The sequence below is a fragment of the Pangasianodon hypophthalmus genome, chromosome 24 (genome assembly GCF_027358585.1).
Source record: "Pangasianodon hypophthalmus isolate fPanHyp1 chromosome 24, fPanHyp1.pri, whole genome shotgun sequence".
Lineage (NCBI taxonomy): Eukaryota > Metazoa > Chordata > Actinopteri > Siluriformes > Pangasiidae > Pangasianodon > Pangasianodon hypophthalmus.
The window spans coordinates 6,144,210-6,171,060 of record NC_069733.1 but is presented as its reverse complement, the minus strand read 5'-3'; the positions used below and the strand labels follow the sequence as shown (position 1 = coordinate 6,171,060).

The window sequence follows — 26,851 nt, the reverse complement described above, 5'->3', positions numbered from 1 at the left end:
TTGGAACACTAAACATATACAGATAGTGGCATTGCGTTATACCTTTATATACTATATGGTCTAAAGTATGCGGACAGCTGGCAATTACACTCATATGTGCATGTTGGACATCCCATTCCCAATTTAGTCCCCCTTTGATGTTATAATAATCTCCACTCTTCTAGGAAGGCTCTCCACTAGGTTTTGGAGTGTGGCTGTGGGGATTTGTGCTCACAAGAGCATCAGACAGGTCAGGCACTGATGTCGGGCGAAAAAGCTTGGCACACAGTGTTCCAGTTCATCCCAAAGGTGTTCAGTGGGCAAGCCACTCAAGTTCTTCCACACCAACCTTGGCAAACCATGTGTTTATGGATCTCACTTTGTGTACAGGAGCAAATGTTTCAGGCTAGTTCCCTTAATTCCAATGAAGGGAAAGACATTCTAGATGATTGTGTGCTTCCACCTTTGTGGCAACAGTTTGGGGAAGACCTACATATGATGATATTTATGATGTCGTGGGTCACCCATGTGTGATGGTCAGGTATCCACATAGTTTTGGCCATATAGTGTATGTGTTGTAGTTACTGAAGAGGAATGAATGTCAGGCACATGAATGAATGAGGCTAATAGAAGAGGTCAGATGGTAGGAGAGCTTGAACAGGTGTAATTAGTGGAAACTGGGGAAGTGGCTGTGGCTGCAGACTGAGGATCCTGGGAAGAGAAGTTACAGACTGAACAATTTTTTAACCAACAAAAAATTATATTTTTTGATTATTTTCAAAGTAAATTAAACTTAAAATTAAAACTGGCTGATTCACCAAGAAGTGATCATTTTAACCATCGGGAGTGCAAAAGAAAGAAAAACAGCATCAACATTGTTCGTCATGTTGTTGTACCAGATTTTATTATTATTGCTAAAGTAAAATGATGCTTAAGGAATGACACACATTAAGAGAAATGAGAGTCTGCAACACAGGCAGGGGACCAAACTGGATAAACTCCAGACAGCCAGAAAGAGCTGCGAACTGTTGATTTAAGAACTGTATTAATGCAAGAATGGACAGCCAAGGGTGCATAACAGGCCTGGAGTTGTTTGGAGACAATTTCTTATAGGTCTGCCTACAGAATTTATGCACTGCAGTCTTGATGAGTATCACTTTGCTTTTTGAATTACAGTGACATAGCACTGGTCTTTATGAAATATTTCATTTAAAAAGATTCTATTTCTTCAGTTTTAAGACCACCATAAGTTTGCATGGTAGCCTGCGTGAGGCAGAGGGTAAGAAGTAGGCATGCTGTCTGATAGCACAGTTGGTTTTCACTACAAAACAAAACATCACACCTGTTATTTATGTCTGTGAAATAGTGTATTTACATAGTTTGCATGCTTGCTCTGCATGAAACATTCATTTTAACATGGGGACATTACACTACATTGATGTTTTACTTGTATATAATGCAAAGTAATTTGTTATTTATGCTATATATAATAAAATATGCTATAGATAGTATCTCTGATTGAACATTAATACCAAAAACTCTAAAATCTACTTTAAGTAGATTCTACTCTTCACTAGAGTGAAGAGTAGAATCTACTTAAATATTTCTTGAACAATTGCATGATGATCAAATGGTCACCAGAGATACTGTACCTGGGCTGAGTTTCCCAAAAGCGTTGCAGCCCACTGATCATTGTTAGTGTATCACATTGAACACCAGTTAATCTTAAGTTATTATGCTTTTAGGAAACTGGGCCCTGTTTAATATGTCTCATTGTAACTGCCCCATTCTGCTTTGTCTCTATGTCAGGGCCTACTTGGATGTGAAGGAGTTGAAAGAGACTTTGCACCTGGATGGGTCCACACACCTTAACATCTTTTTTGCCAATGCCACTGATGAAGACCTAGCAGGCGAAGCCACATGGCCTTGGGATAAAGACGCCTTAACACATTTAGGTAAACAGTAGTAACTGGCCATAATAGTTCCAGTTTGTTCCTTTATGTGATGTTAGTGCAATCCAATTAAGCTATGCATATGGTTGTTGCATTATCCTTTTTTCTGTCTCTTTTTGAGGTGGGATCGTGCTGAATCCCTTGTTCTATGGCACATTTGGCCACACACACACCATGATCCATGAGATTGGCCACAGCCTTGGACTGTACCATGTCTTCAGGGGGATTTCAGAAATAGAGTCATGCAATGATGCCTGTCTGGAGACAGAACCCTCATTAGAGACTGGGGACCTGTGTGCCGATACAAACCCCACACCAAAGTATAAATACTGCAGAGACCCGGAGCGTGGAAATGACACGTGTGGCCAGCGGCTCTTCAAGCACACACCATTTAGAAATTATATGAGTTATACTGGTGAGAATGAAACATAAATCTTGTTCACTGGCCACTAATAAAACTATTTACATACATAAAAGTACATATGCTCATAGTCTTCAGTGACTACCCCCCACCAACTCTTGTGCAGACTACTCATGTAGTGAGAACGGTTCAGCGACATTATTTTCTTGATCTGTGAGCCATCGTCTAGGCTCTGATATTTTCAAGCATGTTTGATTTTCTCGGCAATGAATCATGCACTGTGAACCCCTCTGTGACTAGTGGCAAGAGCACCTATAAGAAATGGCCAATGAGAGCCCAAAAGGAAATCAAATTCATCTGCTCTCATGCTCTGTAGATCCCTGAATCCAGTTTATAATCCATCTACTTGTGGGGAAGGGCAAGAGCAAACTGTAAGCACAATAATAATGTTTCTGTAAGAAATTATTTGACATGTCAATCATAAATGGTTTTTAGGAACAGCAAATATACAAACAAACAGGACATGATTCCTGGTGATGCATAGAAGAAAATCATGTAGTGTGTGACCCTTGTCTGTGAAAGTTCATGTAGGGGTGTGCACATCTACTTTCACCAAATAACTGATCACAAGCTAACCTAATCTAGCTACTGCATGTCAACTGTAAGGTCACTGTAAGGTCATTAGTCATGGAATCACTTCTTCAAATTACTAACACAAATATGCAAATATCAGTTAGCTAGATATAATAAGCAGTTCATGAATATCTGTAAATACAAACTTCAAATGAAGTGACTTTTCATGGAAGTCAGGTCCAATAAAGAGAGTTATGTGATAGCCTACACCAATTTTGCCTGCAAATTTGGCCAAAAATAAGGAACCTCAGAGAGGAGCTGCCTTCCTAAAGTGGCCAGCCTTTATCTTGGGAGCTGTTCAAAATGCTGCCTACCTTGGTAGTTGCCTTTAAATTGCGATGCTGGGTGTGTCACATGCAGAACAAACGTCATAGATATTTCAGTTTCTAATTTCCTTTTTTTGTCTTCTGAAGATGACGTCTGCACGAATTCCTTTACAATGAACCAGGTGGCCCGGATGCACTGCTATTTAGATCTGATCTACCAGTCCTGGAGGGCTGAGAGTAAGCCAGCCCCAGTTCCTCTAGCTCCTCGAGTGATGGAGCAAGGGCAAGACTCCCTCATCCTAGAGTGGTTCCCTGCACTTACTGGTCATTACTTTGACAGGTGAAAAGCAACAAGAGTGTTGTCTCTAAATCAGCTTTGTTTTGTAGTAAATTATACCACAGAGTGTTCCTTTAAATGTATGTGTCTGTAGTCTGCATGTATGCAAGTTTCCCTATATGTTTGACTTCATGCTGCCAGTTTATTAAGATAAAATAACTTTGGGGTGCTAGTAGTGGATCTTTTGCTGTGTCTAAGTTGCTACCTCGGCTGTTTGTTGGTTTCCTAGAGAAGTGGGATCCTTATGTGACAGATGCACTGAAGGAAGAGTGTTCCTGCAATACGCCTCAAACTCGTCCTCCCCCAAACCCTGCGCTCCATCAGGACACTGGAGCCCGCGTGAGGCAGAGGGTAAGAAGTAGGCATGCTGTCTAATAGCACAGTTAGTTTTCACTAAGGAATTACATAAAAAATAACACACTTGTTATTTATGTCTGTGAAATTGTGTATTTAGATCCTCCAATTTTAAGTAGACTTATTAAATAATAAATTACAACAACAGCTACTGTAACTGGTGTCAGAACATTAAGCTTAGCTATCATCTTATATTTTTCATACATTATCTAATAGTAGTATACCATATATGAGTAGCTATATACTACTAAGTAGATAGTCAGGAGGTTACCTAGCTAACTAATGTCAGCTAGCATTGATCTGACTGGGAGTTCCACATATGAGCCTCAATTCACACTACAAGATCACAAGCCTTTAATGACATTTTTCTGACAGATAAACCCTTGTTCCACCAACTACAATTCAATCCATGAAGCTCTTTATGAGGCAGTACTTCATCAAGATCAGTACTAGTGCCAACAAGAGCTAACAACATTTGAATGGCTATATCTTAGGCTATATCTTTAGTGGTTGATGCATTTGTGGAAGTTTTTTGTTGTTGTTGGGTTTTAGCCCATGTTGGCTTTGGCAAAATCCTTGTTTCTATTGACACTTAGAAAAAATATTTTATCGGTAAGTGTCATTCAAAATATTCTGTCATGTTTTATTGAATGGAATATACGTATACAATATTGCAAGAGAGGCCAACATCAGGTACAACAGTCAAGGAAACTGACTAAAACGTTTGGAAAATATTAGCCACATGGGTTGTCACAAAATTTGATTTTCTCATGGGTTTATTTTAAGAGATGAAAATATGGACATAAATATATAAAAGAATTAGTCCACAGAGCATTCTGATATGAATGAAAACGTTCTTCATCACTGAGAGTGACTCATGTTTTCCTCGACTATATTAATTATTTTAAGCTTGAAATTTAACCTTTGACCTGACATTGCACAAAAACATGCTCTGTGCCAAAAATATTGTCCTTAATTCACTTTCCATTCCTGGAGGTTCTCCACTCTGGTTTGTAATTTACCACTACATTTTACAGAATAAAGAGTCTTTCTAGGTCTTCACACATATAGAAAGTCAGAAACTTAACAGGGATGCCACTTGCCTGCCCTAAAATATTTCCACGACATGTAAAAACCTCTTGAAAAAAGTGAATTGGAGTTGACATTGAAAGCAAACCAAGTGGTCTACATTCCCTGGGGCTGCCTGTTTTTCTGTTTAATTACTTAATTACTCAGTTTGGGTTGCTTTTTAAAATGGTTGAGTCAGGTTTGTGGTGGTGGAAGGCCATAAGTGCAAACTTGCATCCCTCAAAGCCAAGTTGGCACTACAGTGGCTACACTCAGTCAGCTGGGAAAGGCATGCCCAGGCTTGCCACTGCCACAACATTTAAACTAACTTCTCTCTGTGCTTGGAACACTTCCCTGGTGTACTCCATAGCCTGGGTGATCTTTCCACTGTTTACAACTGGATACAAACCTTCCTTTGACAACCTGCAGCTGCCTACAACCATTGCCCCGTCCACAAAATCATAGAAAATCAGCTGCCCAGAACACTTACACTCTCTAATGCATGCTCTCTGTCTTCCACTATATAAGCTAAACAACCAAGTTAGACACTTTTGTGTTTTTACTATTCCACCATACACCTCTCCACCAGCACTGAGTGTCCTCACTTGCCTCCTGAGTCAAAATGATGGAACAAGCAGTATTAGAGCTGTACCATTATCGAGTTGCAGAAATTCAAGAAAAGAACAACGAGGGCACAAAAATGTATGGGCTTGAGAAACTGTGCCAAAGGCAAGATTTTGAGATTTTTGCTATGCAAATTGCCCTGTGGTCAGTGGGGTTCATGAGAAGGATCCTGCAGCAGATTAAGTGATTGTGAGAAACACAAAACTGAGGAATGTGAAGAATCCGTGGTGTCTCTGACTCTTACCTCACTCAACAGTCTGTGAGCCTCCTGCACTGCCCAGAAAAACCACTTTTTCTGATCCTTTACACCATTTCAACTAACACCAACAACCCAGTGACCCAGGCTGCATCTACTGGCAAAGCTGTCAAGAGTTATACTCTACTCTATCCTGTTACTATTTTGGCCACTTTCTCACATGTGATACTCATTAACCATACATAAAATTTTATAGATAAAACATTACAGATCTCAGTAATACTGCATAAAATCATAGAAATGGCAATGTAATATGTGTAATGATTACTCATGCTATGCTATGTTTAGTGAGCTTATTTCCTTTAATTTGCAAATACCATTGGTTCTGAAGAACTGCTTGATTCCTAGACATACTTTAAAATAGATTATAAGGGAAACTGTCACAGAGATATTCTTGAAGCCTAAAGATACTCTTTCATGTCTGCCTTTGCCAGCAGAAGCCACCTATAAGATGCAGTAGAATTCTGAATTTTTCATACTTGGAAGATGATGTGAATTGCTATGGATTTTTTTTTTAAACTTGGTTACTTTACAGCCAAAGCTGTTTACAATTTGTAACCATATATAGCACTAAACATTGGCAAACTTGGAAAGCTAAAACTAATTTTGTAGAATGTCACTCCATCTACAAACAAGTTACCATGGCTTTTACCCCATCCTCTAATAATGAAGTGATTGTGAGCATTAGATCCTTCACTGCTATAGATCCCATTGATCTTCTTTTCCTCTCGTTCCTCAGTGGGGCCTCTCTGCTAAACTTTCCCTCTCTTTGCACCCTTCCCCTTTAGCCGCCTCATAATGGCCTCTTGACAGCTCCTGAAAGAATAACTGGGCTAAGGGCCAAAATTGTCCAAAAGACCTCCTGCTGTCTCTCGAAAGGACATCATTTGCTTCCTCTCAGTTAGTTTGTTTTTCAGATTTCCTTCCTTGAGGTTTTCTTCACCACACACTATTCCAATCTAGTCTTATAGTGAATAGGAAGATGTAGGAAAATACAATATCCTGAATAGGATCACAAAGGAAATTCTGACTAGAATTAGACAGAATTAAGAATTTGTTTTAGCATGTGGTAACCACACATTGTAAGAAAAGCTAAAATATGCAGTGGTAGGGACTTACTACACCATCTTACATGCAGCTCATCAGAGCAATCATTTTGTACTCTGTGATTCTGTGATCAAAAACAATACAATAATTAGATATGTTAGTATTGATTATCCATTCAATAGGTAAAGGAAGTAGGTCAGGTTAAAGTGACTACAGTCTTAAATCGGACTATAGATAGAAAAGTACAGAGCAGTTTTTGTTCATAGCTGGATTGTGACAAATTATTTGCCCTTGTTATTGCTTTGCAGAATCTAAGGTATCTAAGGTAAAACTTTCAGTAAACTTGACATTGTGTGTCATCTGTGTTCTACAGGTTCACCAGATGTGGAGCAGGTGTGTGAACCCAGTGTGCGTACCTGGAGTCCCCATGCTGGCCTTGACTCCCGCAGTGTGGGCTCTGCTTCTTGCCCTCCACAAGGCTGCATGCTCCACCTGAACTTCACCTACCCACTTGTGCCAGATTCGCTCACTGTCTGGGTCACGTTCTTCTCAGCAGAAGAGAGTGACCTGGCTGCCATCCACAACATCCTGCTACTGACACTGAGCGGCAACAATGTGTCTCTGGGTCCACAGAGCATCTTCTGTGACATGCCACTGACACTGAAGCTGGCTGTGGACGAGGAAGTATACGGCGTTCAGTTCTTTACTATGGATCAGCACCTGGAGATCGATGCCACGCTGATGGCCTCCAAACCAGGGCATGTACTCTGTCAGCCTTGCCAACCCCTGCATTATAGGCTGATGCGGAACCCGCCTTTCAGTCATGCACCTCATGGGGTGGTGCTCATGGAGCCCATGAGGAGATTTATAGACAGGTATGGATGAGAGATTTGGTAATATGGCAATTTCCAATTTAACTGTTAAGGTAATAAGATATCATACAAGGATATGCAAAAGGATTTTTCCAAGTAGCCTCAGTGGTGTCCATGCTATTCATGCCACACATTCTCACTACACATGGTATGTTGTCCTAGGTCCTCTGTGTATGTGTGGGGTCTCCCAACTTGCCCTTTTGCCCCTAGGATTGGGAGGGGGTTTAAGCCAGCTTAAAGAATTTCACAGCTACTCAAGTGTAACAACTATAGTCTATACAGAATGAGGAGGCAAGTTCAAAGCTTTTTTTCCCTCTCCTCCCCTTTTTTGAGCCATAAAAAAATTACAGCCCAATAGAGCACCCATTCTTTCTTTCTGGCAGATGTGTCTCATATTAACAATACAGAAATGAAGAGTTTAGTCATTCAAGAGGCAGGCATTGTCTTCGTTGTCTTTTTGTGTGTGGTTGTGGGTCGAGTGTGTGTTTTTCTTTTTTTTTTTTTTTCTTCTGACACAGTGAATAATGGGCCTTTCCCGGGGCCCTGGGCTACACCTCTGTTGGCAAGCTGCCAAAGCTGTACATTAACTTCACCAGAAATCTCCTTTGTTTCTGTAAACAGCAGTTGATGTGAACCTGGTGAACCTCTCTGTCCTTGTGTAAGCCAGACTATGTAAGGTCACTTCCAGTTTTCTCACTGCCAATTGACAGGTATAAGCCTTGTTGTCTGCAAACTTATTATAAACGTAAACATAAGGAATTTGCATAGGGAACTTTGATATCTTTTTAATAATGTTTTTAGTGTGGACGGTGAAAGAATCTTCCCATAGAAGCATAAATGCCTTTAGATTAAAATTGTCATCTGCATGTGTGATGTGGATTAAAATTCCCAGCATGGGGTCAAAATAATTTTGTTCAATGACCTTTACAGGTAGTCAGAAGTAAATTTTGTTTCCAATAGCTCTATAGCATAGCTATTATGAACAAAATGCAATTAATGTTGTGCTTCACAAATCCCCCCCAGACCATATGAGAAAGTATGGTACAGGTTATCATTTTGTTTGCAAGAGGGTTTGCTTGCATTACCAGCTATAATAGAGGCACAAATGAGCAAGCATGTTTAATCCCCCCTGCAGCTACTTTTGCAAAACAGTATTCATTAAGATTGGATGATACAACCAGTGTTTAGATTAAGAAGCCTGTACAAACACATTAAGCAAACAATTACAGGAGTCAGTACCTGTGTTCAGAGCTTTTAAGATCAGCTTTCTCCTGTTTGCTCTGATTCCGACCTGCAGAAGCTGAGAGACAAAAACTGACTCTAGAAATGTCATCTTTATTATTCAGTCAAGCTCCTGTTTGGGAAAAACTTTTCCAGGGAAATGACGCAAGACGTTAATCCTAAGACGAAGTGATCTCAGTCAGATCCAACTTGTGGGAATCCCTTAGGTAATACCCAGCTTCTTTCTGTTTCTTTTCACTGGCTGGGATATTTCATTGCTCTAGGACAGGCATATGGGCTTTTACTACACCACTGATCTCTGTATGAACATCAAACTTTACCGGTTAATGGTGAGGTCATTTATTTCACTTCTGACATGTCACATTCTGACATGTAGAACTCAAGGCGTGAAAAGCAAAACATCTTTGCATGTACTACTGAGAGGAAAACTTGCTGTCTGTCATAAAATACTTGCTTTGAATTTTATAGGGTTGCATAACATTTAACAAGCACAAGGATAGAAAAAATACTTTTTTATTGATTTACAATGAGATCAAATCTTGAGATCAAAATTCTGATAACGCATAATATTGATAGTATAATTGTGTATAGCAAAAAATTGAACCAGGCACAGATATTTTAACATAAACAGGTAAACAGCAGATAATCAGTCTCAGAAATAAAAAAAACAACATTTTAGGAGTATACAGACCATATTTGTTTGTTGTTTTTTTATATTTCGATTTCCAATTATTGCATTTGGCAGTATCCAGAGCAACTTACATATATCTCATTTATACAACTTGAGCATTTGAGCATTAAGGGCCTTGGTCAAAGGCAAGACTGGAACTCGAGACCCTCCGATCAGTAGTCCAGCATCTTAACCACTGAGTTACCACTGCTAAACCAGGTTACTCACAGATCATTAGTTTCATAGTGGAAGTGTCCAGAAAGCTTAGTGCCTGTTGTTTGTCATATATTTTGTCTGAATGATGTGAAGTTACGAAACTGAGAGGAAGATCTGCAAAAGGCCCACAGATTCAAATTTAAATATCTACTGTTGTCTAATGACAGTTGTTGAATGTTAGTTCATGAGCAATTAGTGTAAATAACATGTGATTGTGTGATTCATGGCTCACTTAGATTTAGATGCTATAATAGACATCAAATATGAGAACTAACCTCACTGATATGGTATTTGCCAAATGCACTGACAATAACTGACAACCACACCAAGATTACAAGGGGTGGATACACAGCATCTAACCACAGTGCCTTACATAAACCCAAAGTTTTGCAACTGTTTGTGATAAATGTTATGTCTGATGTAAGACATAAAATGTCTTACTGCTGTCTGAGAAACTGTAAGAAACCTGTAACATTAGTCTACTTTTGTCACATGACTTCCATATCTACATGTCATCCAAGGACCCATGAGGCAAGTTGTTATCACCTGTTAGTGCCCTACAGTATATTGATGTTTCAAATCAAGAAAGAAATTTCAAATACCCTACATCACTGAACTGTGTCAGAACAGCCTCATGTCTAATTCTGACTTGGTAAGTTTGCCATTAAAATTAAAACCGCAGCTCCCTCTGATGGTTCTTGCACTTCTGGTCAAAATCTGTCAAGCATTCTATGCTTTACTTTTCAGTGGTTCTAGTACATAGAATTATTAATAGTGCACCACATCTCACTGATATTTTACAGTGTAAAGGCACTAGGAGTGCACAAACCACACAATTTGACATAGCTACTATTTTCTTATTGAGATGGCTCAAGTGTTGCCAGGTCACAGCTCCAGAGCTCCTGGTTCGATCCTGAGTTTGGGTTAATGTCTGTGTGGAGTTTTGCATGTTCTTCCTGTGTGGGTTTCCTCAAGGTTCTCCAGTTTCCTCCCATTGTCTATAAACATGCAGGGAGGCGGATTGATTACACTAAATTGCCCACAGGTGTGATTCATTGTGTGAATGTGTGTGGGCATGGTGCCATGAGATTGACTGGCGTCCCATCTGAGGTGAATTGCACCCAGTGTTCCCAGGATTTGCTCTAGATCCACCACATCCTTGACTAGGATAAATAAGTTACTTAAGATGAATGAATGAATACCATTTGGTCATTGCTGAAAATACCATCACATTCATAAAAGCTGTTTTATTACATAACAAGATATCAGTGGTCCTTAATTATGTTCCTCTTAATTATGTTCCTCTTATTCCTCTTATGTTATCAATAAGTTTGTGGAACCTTTATACTGACCAGTTTTATTAGTTAAACTATAAGACCTAATTTTAAGTGGTTCCTCTAAGCTTGAATGATGGTACCAGAACAAGCCAACATCCTATTTCATTATTATTTCATACAAAATTTTCTCCTGACCAGCCATTTGCACTGGTGCTTTTTTCCACTCTTGCTCACTTTCTATCTCACTCTCCCACTCTCTCTCTTGTACTCTGTCCAAGTGGGTGGCCTCCCCAGGGCCTACTCTTTGCCCTCTTGCCATCATTCAGTGACCATTTAACTACAGATTGTTTTCATATCACTCAAGAAAACAAGAGACTTAAAGTGTTCTTACCAGAGTAGCCAAAAACTACTCGGGCATTTTATCCACCAGGTGCAAGCCTACTTTGGCCTGTGAATGAATCAGTTAGCAGCTCACTGTGGAGAGTGAAGGCAGCCCCAATCAAAGCAGCTACTGGCTAAAACACCCTGCTGAGAGCTCTTTAGTGGTTTGGCGGTGGCGGAACAATACGTCAGTACAGATATTGTAAATCGAGAGATTAACAAACACCTAAGATACATTTATATAAGATACACTATATGTGTCATGGTCCAGTGCGCCACCATGTCTAGTGTATCTAGTGTCATGTAAGAAACATTTTAATAGAATATGAGCATTGTAGCAAGGCAGGTTTACAGATTATTAATTATTAATGTAGAAAAATTATTAGTGGAAATAATAATGCACACTCAAAGTCAGTCTTGCCAACTTGAACAACAAGTCTCACAGGCTGCTTGATTTGGTGACTTTTTAAACCCCTTTAATGACTTTATTTCACAAAAAGCCTAGTGAATCTATTGACTATTTGAGCAGATGATAGCAACTGTTCTTTTACTAGATATGGCGCTCCAGCTCGCATCACACCTGGTAGTTATACAAGTCAAGAGAATAGGTTTGGTTGACTGACCACCAGTGTGTAAAGCCTGACTGAGCTGTGCTTGCATCAGCTTATGTTCTCAACAACCAAACACTAATCACCATTACACACTGCTTTGTTTTAAATCGTCTTCTTGGCAATCTTTACAAAAGCAATTTGTTCCAGCCATAACCATTTCCTTCATGTCCTTCATTTCCCAACTACTCACTACCACAGCTTCAATTTGTCTGCAGTACAAATGATACAAATGATAGTATTCTGTAAATATGTAAATAGTTTGCTGTGCCATAACCAAATATTTCTTTCAATAAGAAATAAAAAATAAGCAAAATAAAAAATAAGTAAAATAAGAAATAAGTAATAATCTATTATTTTCAGTTCTGATAAAAATCTTCTAGTAACATTAGCTACTAATGCATATCATCCTAAATAAATTATACTTCATCATGCTCCAATATTAGTAAGAACGCCTCTGTCACACAGTATTCATAGTAATGAACTAGCTGGTTACATTTAGGTAGTCGGCTAAAGGACAGGCTAAAGAATGCAATAAGCAAACAAGATAAAATACACAGAGAAAATAATAGCAGTCAGATTTGTGCTAGATGTTCTCTACACAGACTTTATGTTTTAGCTAGCTAGCTTAATCTAGCTGCCTAGTTTACTGTTTTTGAAGTACTAAGCCCAGCGTAGAGTGAGTAACATTACACTGCAGCATTGTCATTGCACACAAACAGTGTGAAGAATCAGAATAGAGCTCTTACAGTCAGTAGAGCATACTATTTGGTAAATCTTAGCATGCTAGCTTAAAGACAGGCTCTTGTTAACGCTGGGATAGTTTGCTTATTCAAGTCATAACACTTCTATATTGCTGAGGAGACAACATTAATGACATCCTATAGTTATATCCACAGAGTCTCAAATACTATATGAACATTCTATTCAATGTGTAGTATGATGTTTGGGACACAACCTTGTTCTTCCACAAGTAGCCTGCAATAATTCTACCAGAGACAGCTTTTAATATTCAAGTTCCCAAATCTTACATCCAGTAGCTTTAAGTTTTGAGGAAAATCGACAGTCTGTACAAATGTGACAGAATGTATGGTGGCACAGATGATGTCTTGCTTCCTCTGCATGTTTAATGCCATACTCAGAGCTCACACATGCATGTATATGTATAATATAGTGACATAATCATATTCATTAAAATTCACTGCAAAAACATCACGTAAGTGAAGTAGCCAGGCAAAAAAAAGGCAGTATGCCATTTTTTTTATTTGTATGCTAAAAAACAGATTTGTTTGTTAAAAGACATATGCCTCCCTGAAAATGGTAGCTCCATTATGATCTCATTCTTTGGGATCAGTCTTTGGACGATGAACAACTCAAAGTACAGATAGATTTACATTTACATTTATGGCATTAAGCAGACACCCTTATCTAGAGTAATTTACAAAAGTGCTTTGTAGTCTCATGCTCTTGCTAGTTCACTATGTCAGAGAGTAAGAGTACCATCAGTCTAAAAACCATGTTGGGTAGGTTAGTAAAGTATGAAAAGAAACCATAAGACAAGGTTTTTTTTTCATAATAGATGAACAGTGCTACTTCAAGTGTTTTGTGATGAGGTAGATCATCATTTGCCAGCCAGTGACTCAGCTGTTCAGACAGCCAGGGGAAGGTTATTCCATCACTGCTAGGACAGAATTTGGCGCTGGTCCATTTTTGGCTTTGTAGGCAAGCACAGTGTTTTAAATCTGATGCAGGCAGCTACAGAAAGCCAGTGGAGTGAGTGTAGCATTGGGGTGATGTGGGAGAGCTTGTGGGAGGTTGGAAACAAGTCATGCAGCTGTATTCTTGATTGGTTGCAGGAGTTAAATGACATGCAGGGGTAGATCTGCCAGGAGCAAGTTGCAGTAGTCCAGTCTTGAAATGACAAGAGACTGACCAAGCACCTGAGTGGCCTCTGTGTACAGAAATGACTGGATCCTCCTGAAATTGTAAAGGAGGAACCTGCATGACCAAGTCAGTTTAGTGATGTGAGGTGAGAAGGACAGTTGGTTTTCCAGGACTACCCCAAGGTTGCATGCAGATGGTAAGCTCTGAGAGTTGTCCAGGGAGATCACAAGATCTTGACATAGAGATGCATTTCCAGAGTTGTACAGCAGCTCTTGCAGGGATTTAGTTTCAGCTGATGAGCTGCCATCCATGATAAGATGTCGGCCAGGTATGCTGAGATCAGTGCAGAGACATGAGTGTCTGAGGGAGGAAATGAAAGGATGAGTTGAGTGTCATCTGCCTAGCAGTGGTATGAAAACCCATTTGAGAATGTGATCTCACTGAGAACAGGTATATAGGGAGAACATAGGAGGACCCAAAACTGAACTTTGTGGGACACCACTGTTGCCATGCTGTGCCGTGAATTCTAGGAGAGTCTTGTTTTTAACTGCCAAAGACTGCTGACAATTTGGCTGATCTAGTGGCATGAAGTTTCTAAATAAAGGCTACAAAGGAAGTTTCTGTTGAGTGTGATGCTTTGAAGTCAGACTGGTTAGAATATTGGAGGTTATTCTGGGTAAGATAGGGAAACAGTTAATGTTCACAGCACATTCAAGAATTTTTTGAAAAAAGAGAAATGATACAGGTCGTTGCTGATGTCTGAGGTACCTAGAGTGGGTTGCTTCAGGATAGAATAGATGGTAGTAGAAAACTCAAAATGCAAACACAGAATATGTGACTGAAAAGTTCTGTGGAAATGTGGCACCACAGGGACTTTTTATTGCAAGATGTATTTTTTGGGCACGAGATCAGATGGCTTTCATGGATGACCCAAGCAGAATGTCATGATTATAATCAGCCATGCAGCACACATGTCTGCCACAGAATATAGCAGTATGACATATAACTTATTAGAGGATTATTATCCCAAATTTAAAAGCATGCAGAAGTTTGAGGTTTGAGCTGTGTCTTACAGCGTCTTATCATTGGCATTAGACCAACTGGATTTCTAGTCACCTTTAAACCCTCTGTAGGTTTAAGTCCATGGAAATTCTGTGATAAGAACTGAAGTGCTTTTTGCCACCGTACTGTGTGAAGTACAACAGTTTCTTCAGGAGAAACAGAAGGTAAACAGTGTAGGCATTTATTTACCAAAATTCAATTGCAAACATCATAAGGATGAAGCTCTTATCTGGTTTCTGCCCTCATTCACTTGTTTTCTATTTGCTTTTCTCTCTGTTTGTGTCTCTTCCATTTATCTGTCTCTCCCTCTTTGCCTCTCCCCACTACACTTTACTTCAAGCAGTGCAGTAGATGACAATGTGCAAAACACCTGTACCAAACTACTCTGCTCCACTCAGTGAGACAGAGAAAATGCCAGCAGGGATTCTTATCTTTGTCCAACTAAATAGCTTTTTATTCATTTTAACTAGGTGTGGATTAGGCTGTATTGATCATGAGAGATTTCACTGCTCGCATTACTCTCATCTGTTTTCAGGCCTTGGAGGAGGCCAGACAGAGGCTGCCGGCATGCTGGTGAGATACAGATGTGCATGAACAGACAGAGATTTGTCACATTGACACCTAGATTCTACAGCTTTCTCACACAGCAATGCCAGTTGGGTTTATTGTTTGTTTTGCTGTCATACTTGGTTTTATCTTATGGTGATTAAGTATGCAGGATGTCCCAAAAGTCTCAGTCAGTGGATGTTCAGTGAACGTTTAAAGTCAGTGGATGTTTGTGGACGTCTACTTCTCGGTTGGTCCACAACACTTTCAGTCCTTCTGAATTTGTTAATAAGTTTGGCAGCAGTGTTGTGTGTGATGTGCTTGCCATGTTTCTTGTTAAAGTCTATCGCAACCTTGCGACAGCTTCCCAATCCAACCAGGAGAATGATTTCAATACGTACTTCCTTTGTCAAAGGCATTCTTAAAGGATATCTGAAAAAATATACAATACAAACTAAGTATGAAAAATTTTGGAATATATTTTGCTAAAAACTGTTAATTTCCCCTATATATGGCAACTTTTGGGACACCCTGTACGTATTGGGGTGGTGGAAGCAAGAGCACACTACAGGAGTCACCACCTTACTACATATAGGACAAAGTTGCATTTGCACATTATCTGATTCATTCCATCTGGCTTTGGCTGTCCTTTGGAGAAATGGGAGAATGGAGAAAATGGGTGCCACTCTATTGTCTCCACAAACTAATGGTTCAACTTCATCAGAGAGCTATGAAGCCATGAATCACTTTTCGCCATGCTGCACTTTGTCCCTTAAAATCATGGCATGTCTTTTTGGTTATATTAAATAGCTGAACATGTTTAGACACACAAATAATTATCTGCTACTGAATTGTAACTGGAGAGTCACATTTTTCCTATGTCACATATAGTGTCTCATCTTTTTGGTTGCACTTTGCAAAGGTTAGCGTAAACTGGGTCGAAGTTGAAACTGAGTGAACTTGCAGCACCAAGGTGTCAAATCCAAGCAGTGGCATTGCCTGTAGGCAAAGCAGCACTGCTCTCTCCATAGGGAAACAATGGCTTCACTGTTGCAAAGTTTGCCACTGATCATGTGTAGGCAGCCTAACGAAGTCTAGGTTGGTCCTCCATCCGGAACATTTCAAGCTCTTTATAGTCTTAGGTTTGTATATGTGGGCTGCCCTTTTTAATACAGAAGACAGGTTTAAATCTGGAGACTGATGCGGCCTTTAAGCAATATTGAAATTGTGTTCCTTCAACCATCTATGGCCAAGTCTTGACCTCTAGGCAGAGACAGTCAGGTTCCTGGTATTTTAAAATCCTAGAAATTCATGATATTTTCCCAAGACCCCTTTGACCACTAGATATAAAACAGCTCCAAAGCATCAATGAGCCACTGTCATATTTTACACTGTGTATAACTTTATCTTCACAATAGACTATGATAGAACTTGCATCCAGTTGGTGAAAGTGGGTGCAGGACTACAACCACTAGCCACTTGGGACAGAAATGAAGAACACAGGATGAGTGTGTCCTAACGGATGATGTTGATGTCATGGTCCACCCCACATTCTGACACAGAGGCTTGAAATATAGTGTTACCATCTTAAAACCAAAACACAGGAAGCAGCTCTGGCAGATCACCATGTGCAGGGTGTACTTTCTTCTCATGCAAACATGGTGGTGTTATATATCTATGTTGGGAATGTTCATGTGTGTATTTTAACAAACTTGTGTATTTTTTTAAACACGCTGCCCCTGAGATAAGATACTATATATTATTTGCTGTATGGTATAATTTATAATTTTCCTTTCAGAAGTGCTAAAGTGAAGGCTTATAGCTGCTGAGTATGGTTTGCAATGCAGGATGCACTTGTAACCCACAAACAGTGTAACCACAATTGCATAACCTAGCCACCTGACATTGATGGCTAAATTGATGCTTACTCGTTTCAACAACCAAATGCTATTTCCTCTTGTCGTAAGTCAAGCCAGCATGCTACCTCAGGAGTCATTGTGGCTGTTAAGGATAGCAACAGAACGCTTTTAGCTTTGCTTCTGCCTGACCACAACAAACATGTCTTAGAAAAACAGAACCACATGACCACATGATCTTCTAATTCCTGTCTCTGGGATTGGCCGTGATTCCTGCATATGCACTTCTAACAGACTGTCCTCTGACTCTCTTTGGTGTTCTCACATCACTGACGCTCTCTGACCTGTGCTTGATTGTTTGGGAAGTCTGTTCCTGGAGGGGTCCAGCAGGGTTACTGCTTCATGTTGTAGCTTCTAGCAGTGAACCTACCTGCAACAGCTGCCTCACAATTTTTCCACACAATTTAGGAGCCTGACCAAAGTTTGTGTTCTTTGAGGAAGCAACCTATACACCAGCATCTGTGCTGTTTGTTATGCTAAAGTAAGATCAGTTGAGTGGCATGGGCTTCTGCTGATCCCAGTGTAGTCTCTCTGATTATGACACGGCCTTTACCTTGCAGAAATACAGCTGAGTCTGGTTCTTTGTGGACTTGAGGGTTTGTATTACGGGCCAGTGTTGGGTTTTCACCATTCCAATTATATGGTACACTTTGTGCCCATATGATCATTAGATGCTTGTCTTTTGGACATTTTTTGTTGCTGTCTTTTAGTTTCCTTGTGTTTTTTCGTGCATTTAGATCAAGGGTTTCAAACTAATTTTTTTTCCCAGGCCACATCAGCATTTTTGAAGGGCAATAATGTAAGGCTATTCACTTTTTAATGTAAGGCTATTCACTTTTTATCTATTCCTTTAAAGTAGAATAGGATGTTCCTTGGAAAAAATATAGGCTAAAAAAAAATATTTAACTGTATCCACTCTTAGGCCTAACATTTATTAACACACATGGGATTATCTCTGCTAAGATCATACATGTCCTTAGTTTCCCGTCTCTCTTGTCTTTGCACTACATCAACTTCTTTTTTCCAATCTTATTTCAGCATATTTGTAAGTCTCTACACTTGATGATAGCTTTTTGGATGTGGAGTCAATCACTGAATCACACTAAAGGCCAATACTCGACATGGTTCTGAACCTGACTTGCAGCTGATAGGTGTTGGTTTTAACCAGCGTTTCAGCACTGCGTGATGTGAGCCCAAGTGCACTGTACAGTGGCGCATGCAGAACACAGAACGGCGCTACAGTATGGGTCTGGTCTGAATTCTGGGTATAATGTTGAGTAGTAGTGTGCTACAGGTCACTTAGCAATAATATTTTTTGCAAGATCACACAGGCTAAATGAAACAGGCGGGCTGTATTTTGCCTGTGGGCCTGAGTTTGATGCCTGAAATTTAGATGGTTTTTATGGGTAGCCTTTCTTTAATATTGTTCATTGTACATCATTTTCTATACATATTGTTACATTGTTCATTAATAAACAAAAACAAACTGTCGTTATATCAAAGATGTCAACAGTGATATGCAGCGTGAACTGATTGAACAGGCAGTGAATAAATAAAAAGGGCCCAGAAAGCTGGATCTTCTGTAACACTCTGAATATTACTCTGCAGAGACATAGAGTCTGGTGAGACGTACACCTACCATGTGCTGACTGTTTCCAAGACAGCAGAAAGTGAGCCATCTCCTCCTCTCATACATCAGCTGGGCTCACCATACTGTGGAGACGGACTCATCCAACAGTAAGTCAAATTAAGTTCACAAGCACTCCAAGAAACACAGGAACAGCACTAATATCATAATGTTAACCCATTAAACTACTAGGACTATTCGAAGGTCCAGACTCATTCTTCACTCTTATAATTATATACCATTCCTACTACTTCTGCTGTAGTTACTGAAAATGAATTACAACTAGTTTACTGTTGTCTAGCAGGCTTATCAAGGTGATATATTTGTTCTAATTTTTGCATTAGATTAATTCAATTCAATTCGATTCGATTCAATTTTATTTGTATAGCGCTTTTAACAATGGACATTGTCACAAAACAGCTTTACAGAAATAAATGGATTCAAAAAATATATTGTAAATATGTGAATTTATCCCTAATGAGCAAGCCAGAGGCAAAGGTGGCAAGGAAAAACTCCCTGAGACAATAAGAGGAAGAAACGTTGAGAGGAACCAGAATCAAAAGGGAACCCATCATCATCTGGGTGCAATGTATAGTGCAATTATAAATAAATCCCTTCTATTATTGTGTACTATATGGACAAATAGTGCAAATGTGCAACCAGTAAATTTACCACTAACTGGAGGCCTTTGTTTTTTTAAGTGGGCATACTGCTGCAGCGGTTACATCAGATATTGTAAAGCTATGGTAAGGTACAATTCTGATAGCATGGACAGTAACAAAACATTGAAAATCTTTTTGCTGTCCAAGCAGAAATTAGCATTATCATAGTATCAGTAGTCAGATAGACAAACGTGATTATACAGTTTCAGTATTAAACGCTACTCTGTAACGACTTCTTTGCAAAGATGTACTTACAGGCATATTCGCTGTGTCTAGAAAAGAAATAAACTAGGTACTTTTGTAAATGCTTCAGCCTAGGAACTACTGTAGCACTCAAAAAATAATGTAGGTTTATACCAATATGTGGTGTTTAGAGGCAAACATTATGAAGAATGTAGAAATGCCCGTTGGGATAATGCAACATATACAATGGAGCAACATATATATTGAATTGTTCTCTAAGCAGATGGAATTAAAAAAGTATATTTTATTTCCAAGAGTGTCTTACTGTCTGGAAATTATGATAATTGAATGTGTGTGTGTTTCAGTTATCTGGGAGAGCAGTGTGATGACATGAACTTTGCCAATGGAGATGGCTGTTCCAACCAGTGCAGAAAGGAAGCTTTGTTTAACTGTGTTGGTATGTACTGCTAAAAGTTTATGCTTATCTGGGAAACAAGATACTTTTTAATCTAAATTAGCATTTTATAGATGGTGCATCAACAAAAGTCTGATATTGCTGCAGATTTCAACCAAACAAGGGCCGCATCTAATGTGATCTAATCTAAATACCACACATGGGAGCTGATGTGATCCTGCTTGGTTAGGTTGAAATTTTTGGGGATAAGTTTAAAGACTCATGTTTTATAGTTTTGGTTGATGTTTTTATCACTGACTTTGCCAGCCTTTTTCTAGTTTCCAGACCATATGAATTTATCTTCCGGTTTGTTACATGAATGCACCAACGAGTCACATTGCTCTTTCTAATGCATGGTTAATCAGTCTGGGCTACCTGATTGTCATGCTAATGCTGCAGCTTTATTGCTGAATGTTAGTAATTAGGCCCTCTAACTGACATGATGTGAACTCTTAAAGAACCACAAAGACTTCTCAGAACAAAAGAAGTCTGTTGCCATACAAAGGCCTCATATAATCCCACAGCATTGTGCATTATGCAATGGAATTAACAGAAATTCTAGGAAAGACTTTTGTGTTTCTTTTCCTGCTAGAAGTGTTTCATTCATCATGACAAAACTTGTGAATGAGAGTGAGTCAAGGAAGTGGAGTGTAAAAAAAAAGTGCAGAGAAGGGGAAAGTGACCAAAGAATCTTGCAAGCCTTTGAAGTGTCCCTCTGAATGTATATTCAGTTGAAGAGATGACCTGAGACATTTGTAGAAGCGTGCCCTCTGGAGTTGCTCTGATGTTCAGTACAGCTTAATTAGCAACTCTTCTCAGAGAAGAGACCATCAACCTACTTGTTTGGAAGGGGTTCAATGAGTTCACACATCTCCTTCACAGATCCTCTTTTTTCCCTAGAAAATCCTGTGTCAGCATTTTGTTGTTATTCTTCATTCATATACTAGTTAACAAATTTTGGGACAATTTTTTTTTGCATTCTTGCATAATATTTCTGAAGGACTGAAGCAGATTGAGCTACTATTTTATCTGGTTAGTCACACTGGAGGTGTGTTAGTCACACTGGAGACTCCATACCTATCCTATTCTTCTGACAGTCCTATAGCATGGTTTGACTGAAAAATGTCTCAGAGGAACAGTTAGCAGAAGGTCCCTGTTATTTCAACAGCATCTTGCACTATTGTGTCCCTTATTTTGCACAATATCCTGCTACCTCAGTGGCTTTCTTTTGAAGGACCATATCATTTCAAGTTATTCCTCCACAGATGGACGTATACTATTATTTACAGATTCCACTTTAAAAAAAACAAAAAGCTGTACAAAACATGGCTTTCTATTTCCACTCTTCAAGCTTTCCAAGTTGTAAAATATGTGACATGCCTTGGCTTTATCTCATCATGATGTTTTTATTTGACTCGCAGTTGAACTGGCACCAAGAAAAACCTCACAGGGAGCTCAAATATTTCAGAGCACAATCTCTTCTATTTTTAAATGTGTAAGCTGACAAGCATGCGGAAATATACTATTAATGAGACAAGCAGTTTTATGGCACTGCCAAGAGGGTAAAGAGGTACTTCTTAGATCCCCTTGTGCTGAACACTTTGTGACTTCCTCTGGGTGTTAACACCAGTCTCTGTCAGTGGCCCATCCTACTCATGTACATAGTGTGCTAGGGATAGGTTACTCCTATTGATAGGTGGATATCCACTAGAAATGTTTCCTGGCTGGCCTTGTGGTTCAGCAGTACCCCTTGGCTCTTGACCAGCAGACAGGAAAGACCAAGAGCAGGTTACAGAACTTCACTGGGGCTCTTACTCCAGCTGACTAGCTATCATTTGCACATGTCTATAGACACCTCATAGTCTTAAAACATACTGGCATGGCATGTATGGTCCACTTGACATTCCAGACTTCCAGGGATGGGCTTACTGCAATACCAAATTATCACCTGCTTGTACATGGGTTAGATGGCTGTCACCAGTCAAAGGTGCTCCAACCAGAAAAAGATAGAGGTTCTATTTAAGTGGGAATCTATAATTAAGCAATATCGCACAAGCAAGAGTGCAGTTATACTGAATATCTGTTATTTGCCGCAGGCCTGAGCCCGCAGGGTGAGTGCCATAGGTAATATAGCTTTTACACAACAGTTCTATGATCAAGAAATTGATATTTTGTAAGTGACATTTCAGACACAATATAGCCAAATATTCTGTTTATTTTTGCTCCATAAGCGAAAATAGATCCAGAAGAAGCCACACTCACTTTGTAGCACTTCACCTAGCTCGCTAGCTAGCTCACGTTGCTCACGTTCCCATTAAAGGTGCTTCTGGTAAATTTGGCACCAGCTGATGAGCTTTCATATTTTAACCTAAAAGTTATATTCCTGAAAAGTATTGTTTGCCATGTCACTAACACTACTGTAGCAACTGTTTCAAAGTAGGAAGTGAAATTTTATGTAGCGAACACAGACGAGTGGTGTGATACACACATTGAAACGTCCCAGTGCAGTTAAAGGAAATATAGGCATTCTTGGAATGCCACTCAACCAATTAAATTAGTGGACTGGCACTAACTGTTGTATAACTTCCTATATAGATGTAGGTATTATATGCAGATGTATAACAGTTGGAAGAAGGCAGGATGTATCCCTCTTTATTTCAGAATTTCCAAACGTTATTCTAACAGTCCAGACAAGGTTAACAAGAGCAAATCCATCTTCTCAATCCAGACATGGTGAAGGAATTCAAAACAAGAAACAGAGAAACAGACAAAACACAACTAGGTAACTAGCAAAACAAACAACTGCAAAAAAAAAAAAAAAAAAAAAACCACAGAAATCAGAAGACCACAGATTACAATTGCAGAAACATATGCAAGCCTTTGAAGAAACACAGGGGAAACAAGTTGCTCAAATAAAGAAGTGGAAACAGGGAACAGGTGAAGCTAATTACAAAGGCTGTGAGTAGATAATAAGAAACAGAAACAATGGCCTACTATATATTGTAGATAGCCAAAAGGGTAAAGGGGTGCACTAAGAGTGGGAAGCCAATGCTCTATAGCTAAGCTGTAAAAGGGACAGAATAATTACCCAGATTGTATATACTCTACAAGTTGCTGATAGGCATACTGACTTTGCAAAGCAAAACAGCTGCATTTCATTCATTTAATGAATCAGTGTGATTGGATGATCATCATCCAAAGAAAAATCCCACTTTTTTGTTGTAAAACAGTAAAAGATAGAGATCTGTGAAATGGTGAGCAGTAATTCCAAGGGCCATTTTTTTTTTGATTTTTTGATTTTTTTTTTTCAATTTTTCAACCAGTGTACATTAACTGTATATTTGTTGCATCTGTGCTTTTTTTTCTCATGTAGATGAGCCCAGTCTTTGCTACTTCTATGATGGTGATGGTCTTTGCGAGGACTTTGAGCGGGAGACGAGTGTGAGGGATTGTGGGCTCTACACACCCAGTGGTTTCCTGGACCAGTGGGCCACAGGGGTGGAGGTTTCCGACGAGCACAGGGTACACTGCCCTGCAGAGGGGGGGGGGGGGGGGGGGGGGGGGGGGGGGGGGGGGGGGCTGCTGGGTATCCTGCCGTGACAAAGGTGACAAGATCACTCACACACACCACACACACACACACACACTCACTCACTGCACACTTGTAACTCATATCTAACACTGTCAAGGTTATTATAGAATTTAAACTTGGCTTTTGGACCAAAGTGGCTTATATAGAATTGAAAGTGATTAAAGCTGCTTTAATGGGTTTCAAGAAAATCAAAATGTATGAGGTTTCACTCTGATCCCTGACAATCAATCCACTTATTACTTTTAATAATAATCTTCCTCTGCAGATGCTAAACATCTGGATAATTTTACCTGCAAAATGTAGACTTGTACATCTTTTCACCATAGTGTTAGTACTGTTTGACATACATACCTTAGTACTGTTTGACATACAGTTGTGAAGTTCTGAAGAGTATACAGTTGTGAAGTGAAATAATTTAAATCCCATTATCTGGTGTGATGTCCTGTTATGTTGTCTCAGGGAGTTTTTCTTTGACACTGTTTCCTCTGGGTTGCTCACCAGAAATCTAAATCTATATCCAGATTCTTGTAAAGCTGCTTTGTGACAATGTCTATTGTTAAAAGTGCTATACAAATAAAATTAATTGAATCGAATATGTTCTTTTAAACACACTGCTATAAAAGTATGGCTGCCATCACACGGAGGGACTGTAAATCATTGGCACTCTCTAAAAGAAGCCTGAAAACTGAGCTGTATTACTCCTTGGATATTTCAATATGAAATATTTATAATTTTGCACATTTCTTGGCCACTGTACCTACGCTTCTTCTCTGGTTTATGAGCAAACGACCGACGAAAAAAAAAAAAAAACTACTCCTGAATTAATCATGTCAGATAACTATTCTCACCATGCCGTGCAGGATTTATAGTGCTGGGCCAAATGCAATTATTTAAACTTCACTGTTATTCATAAATACATTTTCAGAAATTTCATGTGTGTTCCTCATATAGCTTGTGTTTACCTTTTGGCTACTTTTTAAATGTATAAATAGATCAGAAGTGCTGATACTACAGGCATGTTATGGTTTTTAGTGGTTCTGTTTCTGGCAAATAACAGCATGTACACACATTCACTGACAGATTTCAGAAGAATCCCATACTAGTCTTGTGTGTGAAAGTTGTGAAGCACCATAGAGAAGCATGCTACCATGAATTGATAGACAGTCGTCTGGAAGCTGGAAGCAATAATACTTTTCAACAAAGAGGCATTTTGCTTGCATTTATATTGATTGTAGACAGTGGCATTAAAACCTCAAGTATTCTGGCTCACAGTCAAGTAGAATGCCTGTAGAAATGAGGCATCTAAAAGCTGTAGCCACTGAGAATCAATGTGAATGTTCCATAAAATTAATTCCACAAATGTCTGCTTGGAGTGGACCTGTATATACATGTCAAATGATTTTTTTTTAAACAAAGTGTATTAATAGTCCACATGAAGGTAATTTGAAATTATGATAGGACTAGGGATGAGTTGATAATCTATAGATAATCTACTAAACATCGAGTACCATAACCCGAGCCATTCAAAATGTAAGAAAAAAAAGTTGATAGTCGATGCAGTGTGTAACATCAACAACCAAAACTGTTGACTTATTATGTAGAATTAGTTGATAGGCTGGTTAATGACAGTCACCTGACACTATGCTAACAGTCAATAGATAGTTTGTTGAGTGTCTACAGTGGTCTAATAAAGTGTTCTTTAAGGTTCCCTTAGAGCAGGGGTAATCAAATGATGGACAGCTGTTTGGTTGTGGACCCAGCAAAGTTCCTCTGTTGCAGCTTATCCAATCGCATGCATCTATGCAAATTATTTACCTGAAGGCAGCTCATTGAGAAAGAAAATAGGTTTCATAGACTTTCATAGATTTTGACATGGTTTACTAAAAAAAAAGGTGATGAAAAAAGAATGTTTAAAGATGAATGAACAAAGAAGTATGTGTTTATTCTCTACTTTAAGTTTAAAACAGATGCCTCATCTGTTCAGAATCCATGTCGCTAGTCAAAAGTGGTAATGTGAAGCACAAGTGCAAAAAAAACAAAAAAACATGCCCATGTAAAAATTGTTTATAGCTAAGCATTAAAAGGTAACTGTTGTAATCATTAATTCATATTAGCTGCTTATCCAAACCTTTGCAAGCAAGGAATTTCATGTAGCTGAATTTTACTCTGTTTTGCTGGTTTTCCAATACACAAATATAAGTTTGATATTGCATTGATGTGTACTGCATTAAATGATTTACAAGTTTACGAGTGCAGGATCCATACACAATGCTGGAACTGAGAGATGTGTGTGTGTGTGTGTGTGTGTGTGTGTGTGTGTGTGTATGTGAAAAAATGGGCACAGTGTAAAGGCCAGACAGTCACTGTACTGCTGATGGGGCAGAAACTCTCCACCATAAACTACTCCAAAAATACTGGGGACATCCATTGTGCAGAGACAGCAGACAGCCCGACTGTTCCCACTGCTCCTGTTACACACACACACACACACACACACACACAAACACACACACACACAGATATACACACTACGCATAATTAGTGTCATTTACAATCTCAGGAACCATGCGGCTCTCCAGTGTCACCTAGCGTCTCACTGCCGTCACCCCACACTTAGGTTCAGTGGGTTCAAATCTCCAGGTTTTCTGTAAGCTTCTGGTGTAACTGACATGCTGCTTGCAAATGTCAGATGAATTAGATAAGTCAGATTGAGTTATTCTTTTTAAGGAATCAGCTTAATCTTTATTGAGTCCAACGTGTATGGTTTATGCAACTTGGAAAT

The 26,851-nt window shown here is 39.2% G+C and overlaps 1 protein-coding gene across 1 annotated transcript in view; it reads left to right on the top strand.

Moving 5' to 3' along the window:
- pappab (pregnancy-associated plasma protein A, pappalysin 1b) overlaps window positions 1–26,851 on the top strand; it is a 67,637-nt gene that overhangs the window by 13,634 nt on the left and 27,152 nt on the right. Inside the window, exons 3-11 of the mRNA XM_053229071.1 lie at window positions 1,789–1,934; window positions 2,053–2,346; window positions 3,339–3,531; window positions 3,758–3,879; window positions 7,251–7,752; window positions 19,160–19,288; window positions 20,389–20,480; window positions 23,851–24,016; window positions 24,052–24,082. Of these exons, the coding sequence (XP_053085046.1) occupies window positions 1,789–1,934; window positions 2,053–2,346; window positions 3,339–3,531; window positions 3,758–3,879; window positions 7,251–7,752; window positions 19,160–19,288; window positions 20,389–20,480; window positions 23,851–24,016; window positions 24,052–24,082 (1,675 nt within the window). The remainder of the gene's footprint in view (window positions 1–1,788; window positions 1,935–2,052; window positions 2,347–3,338; window positions 3,532–3,757; window positions 3,880–7,250; window positions 7,753–19,159; window positions 19,289–20,388; window positions 20,481–23,850; window positions 24,017–24,051; window positions 24,083–26,851) is intronic.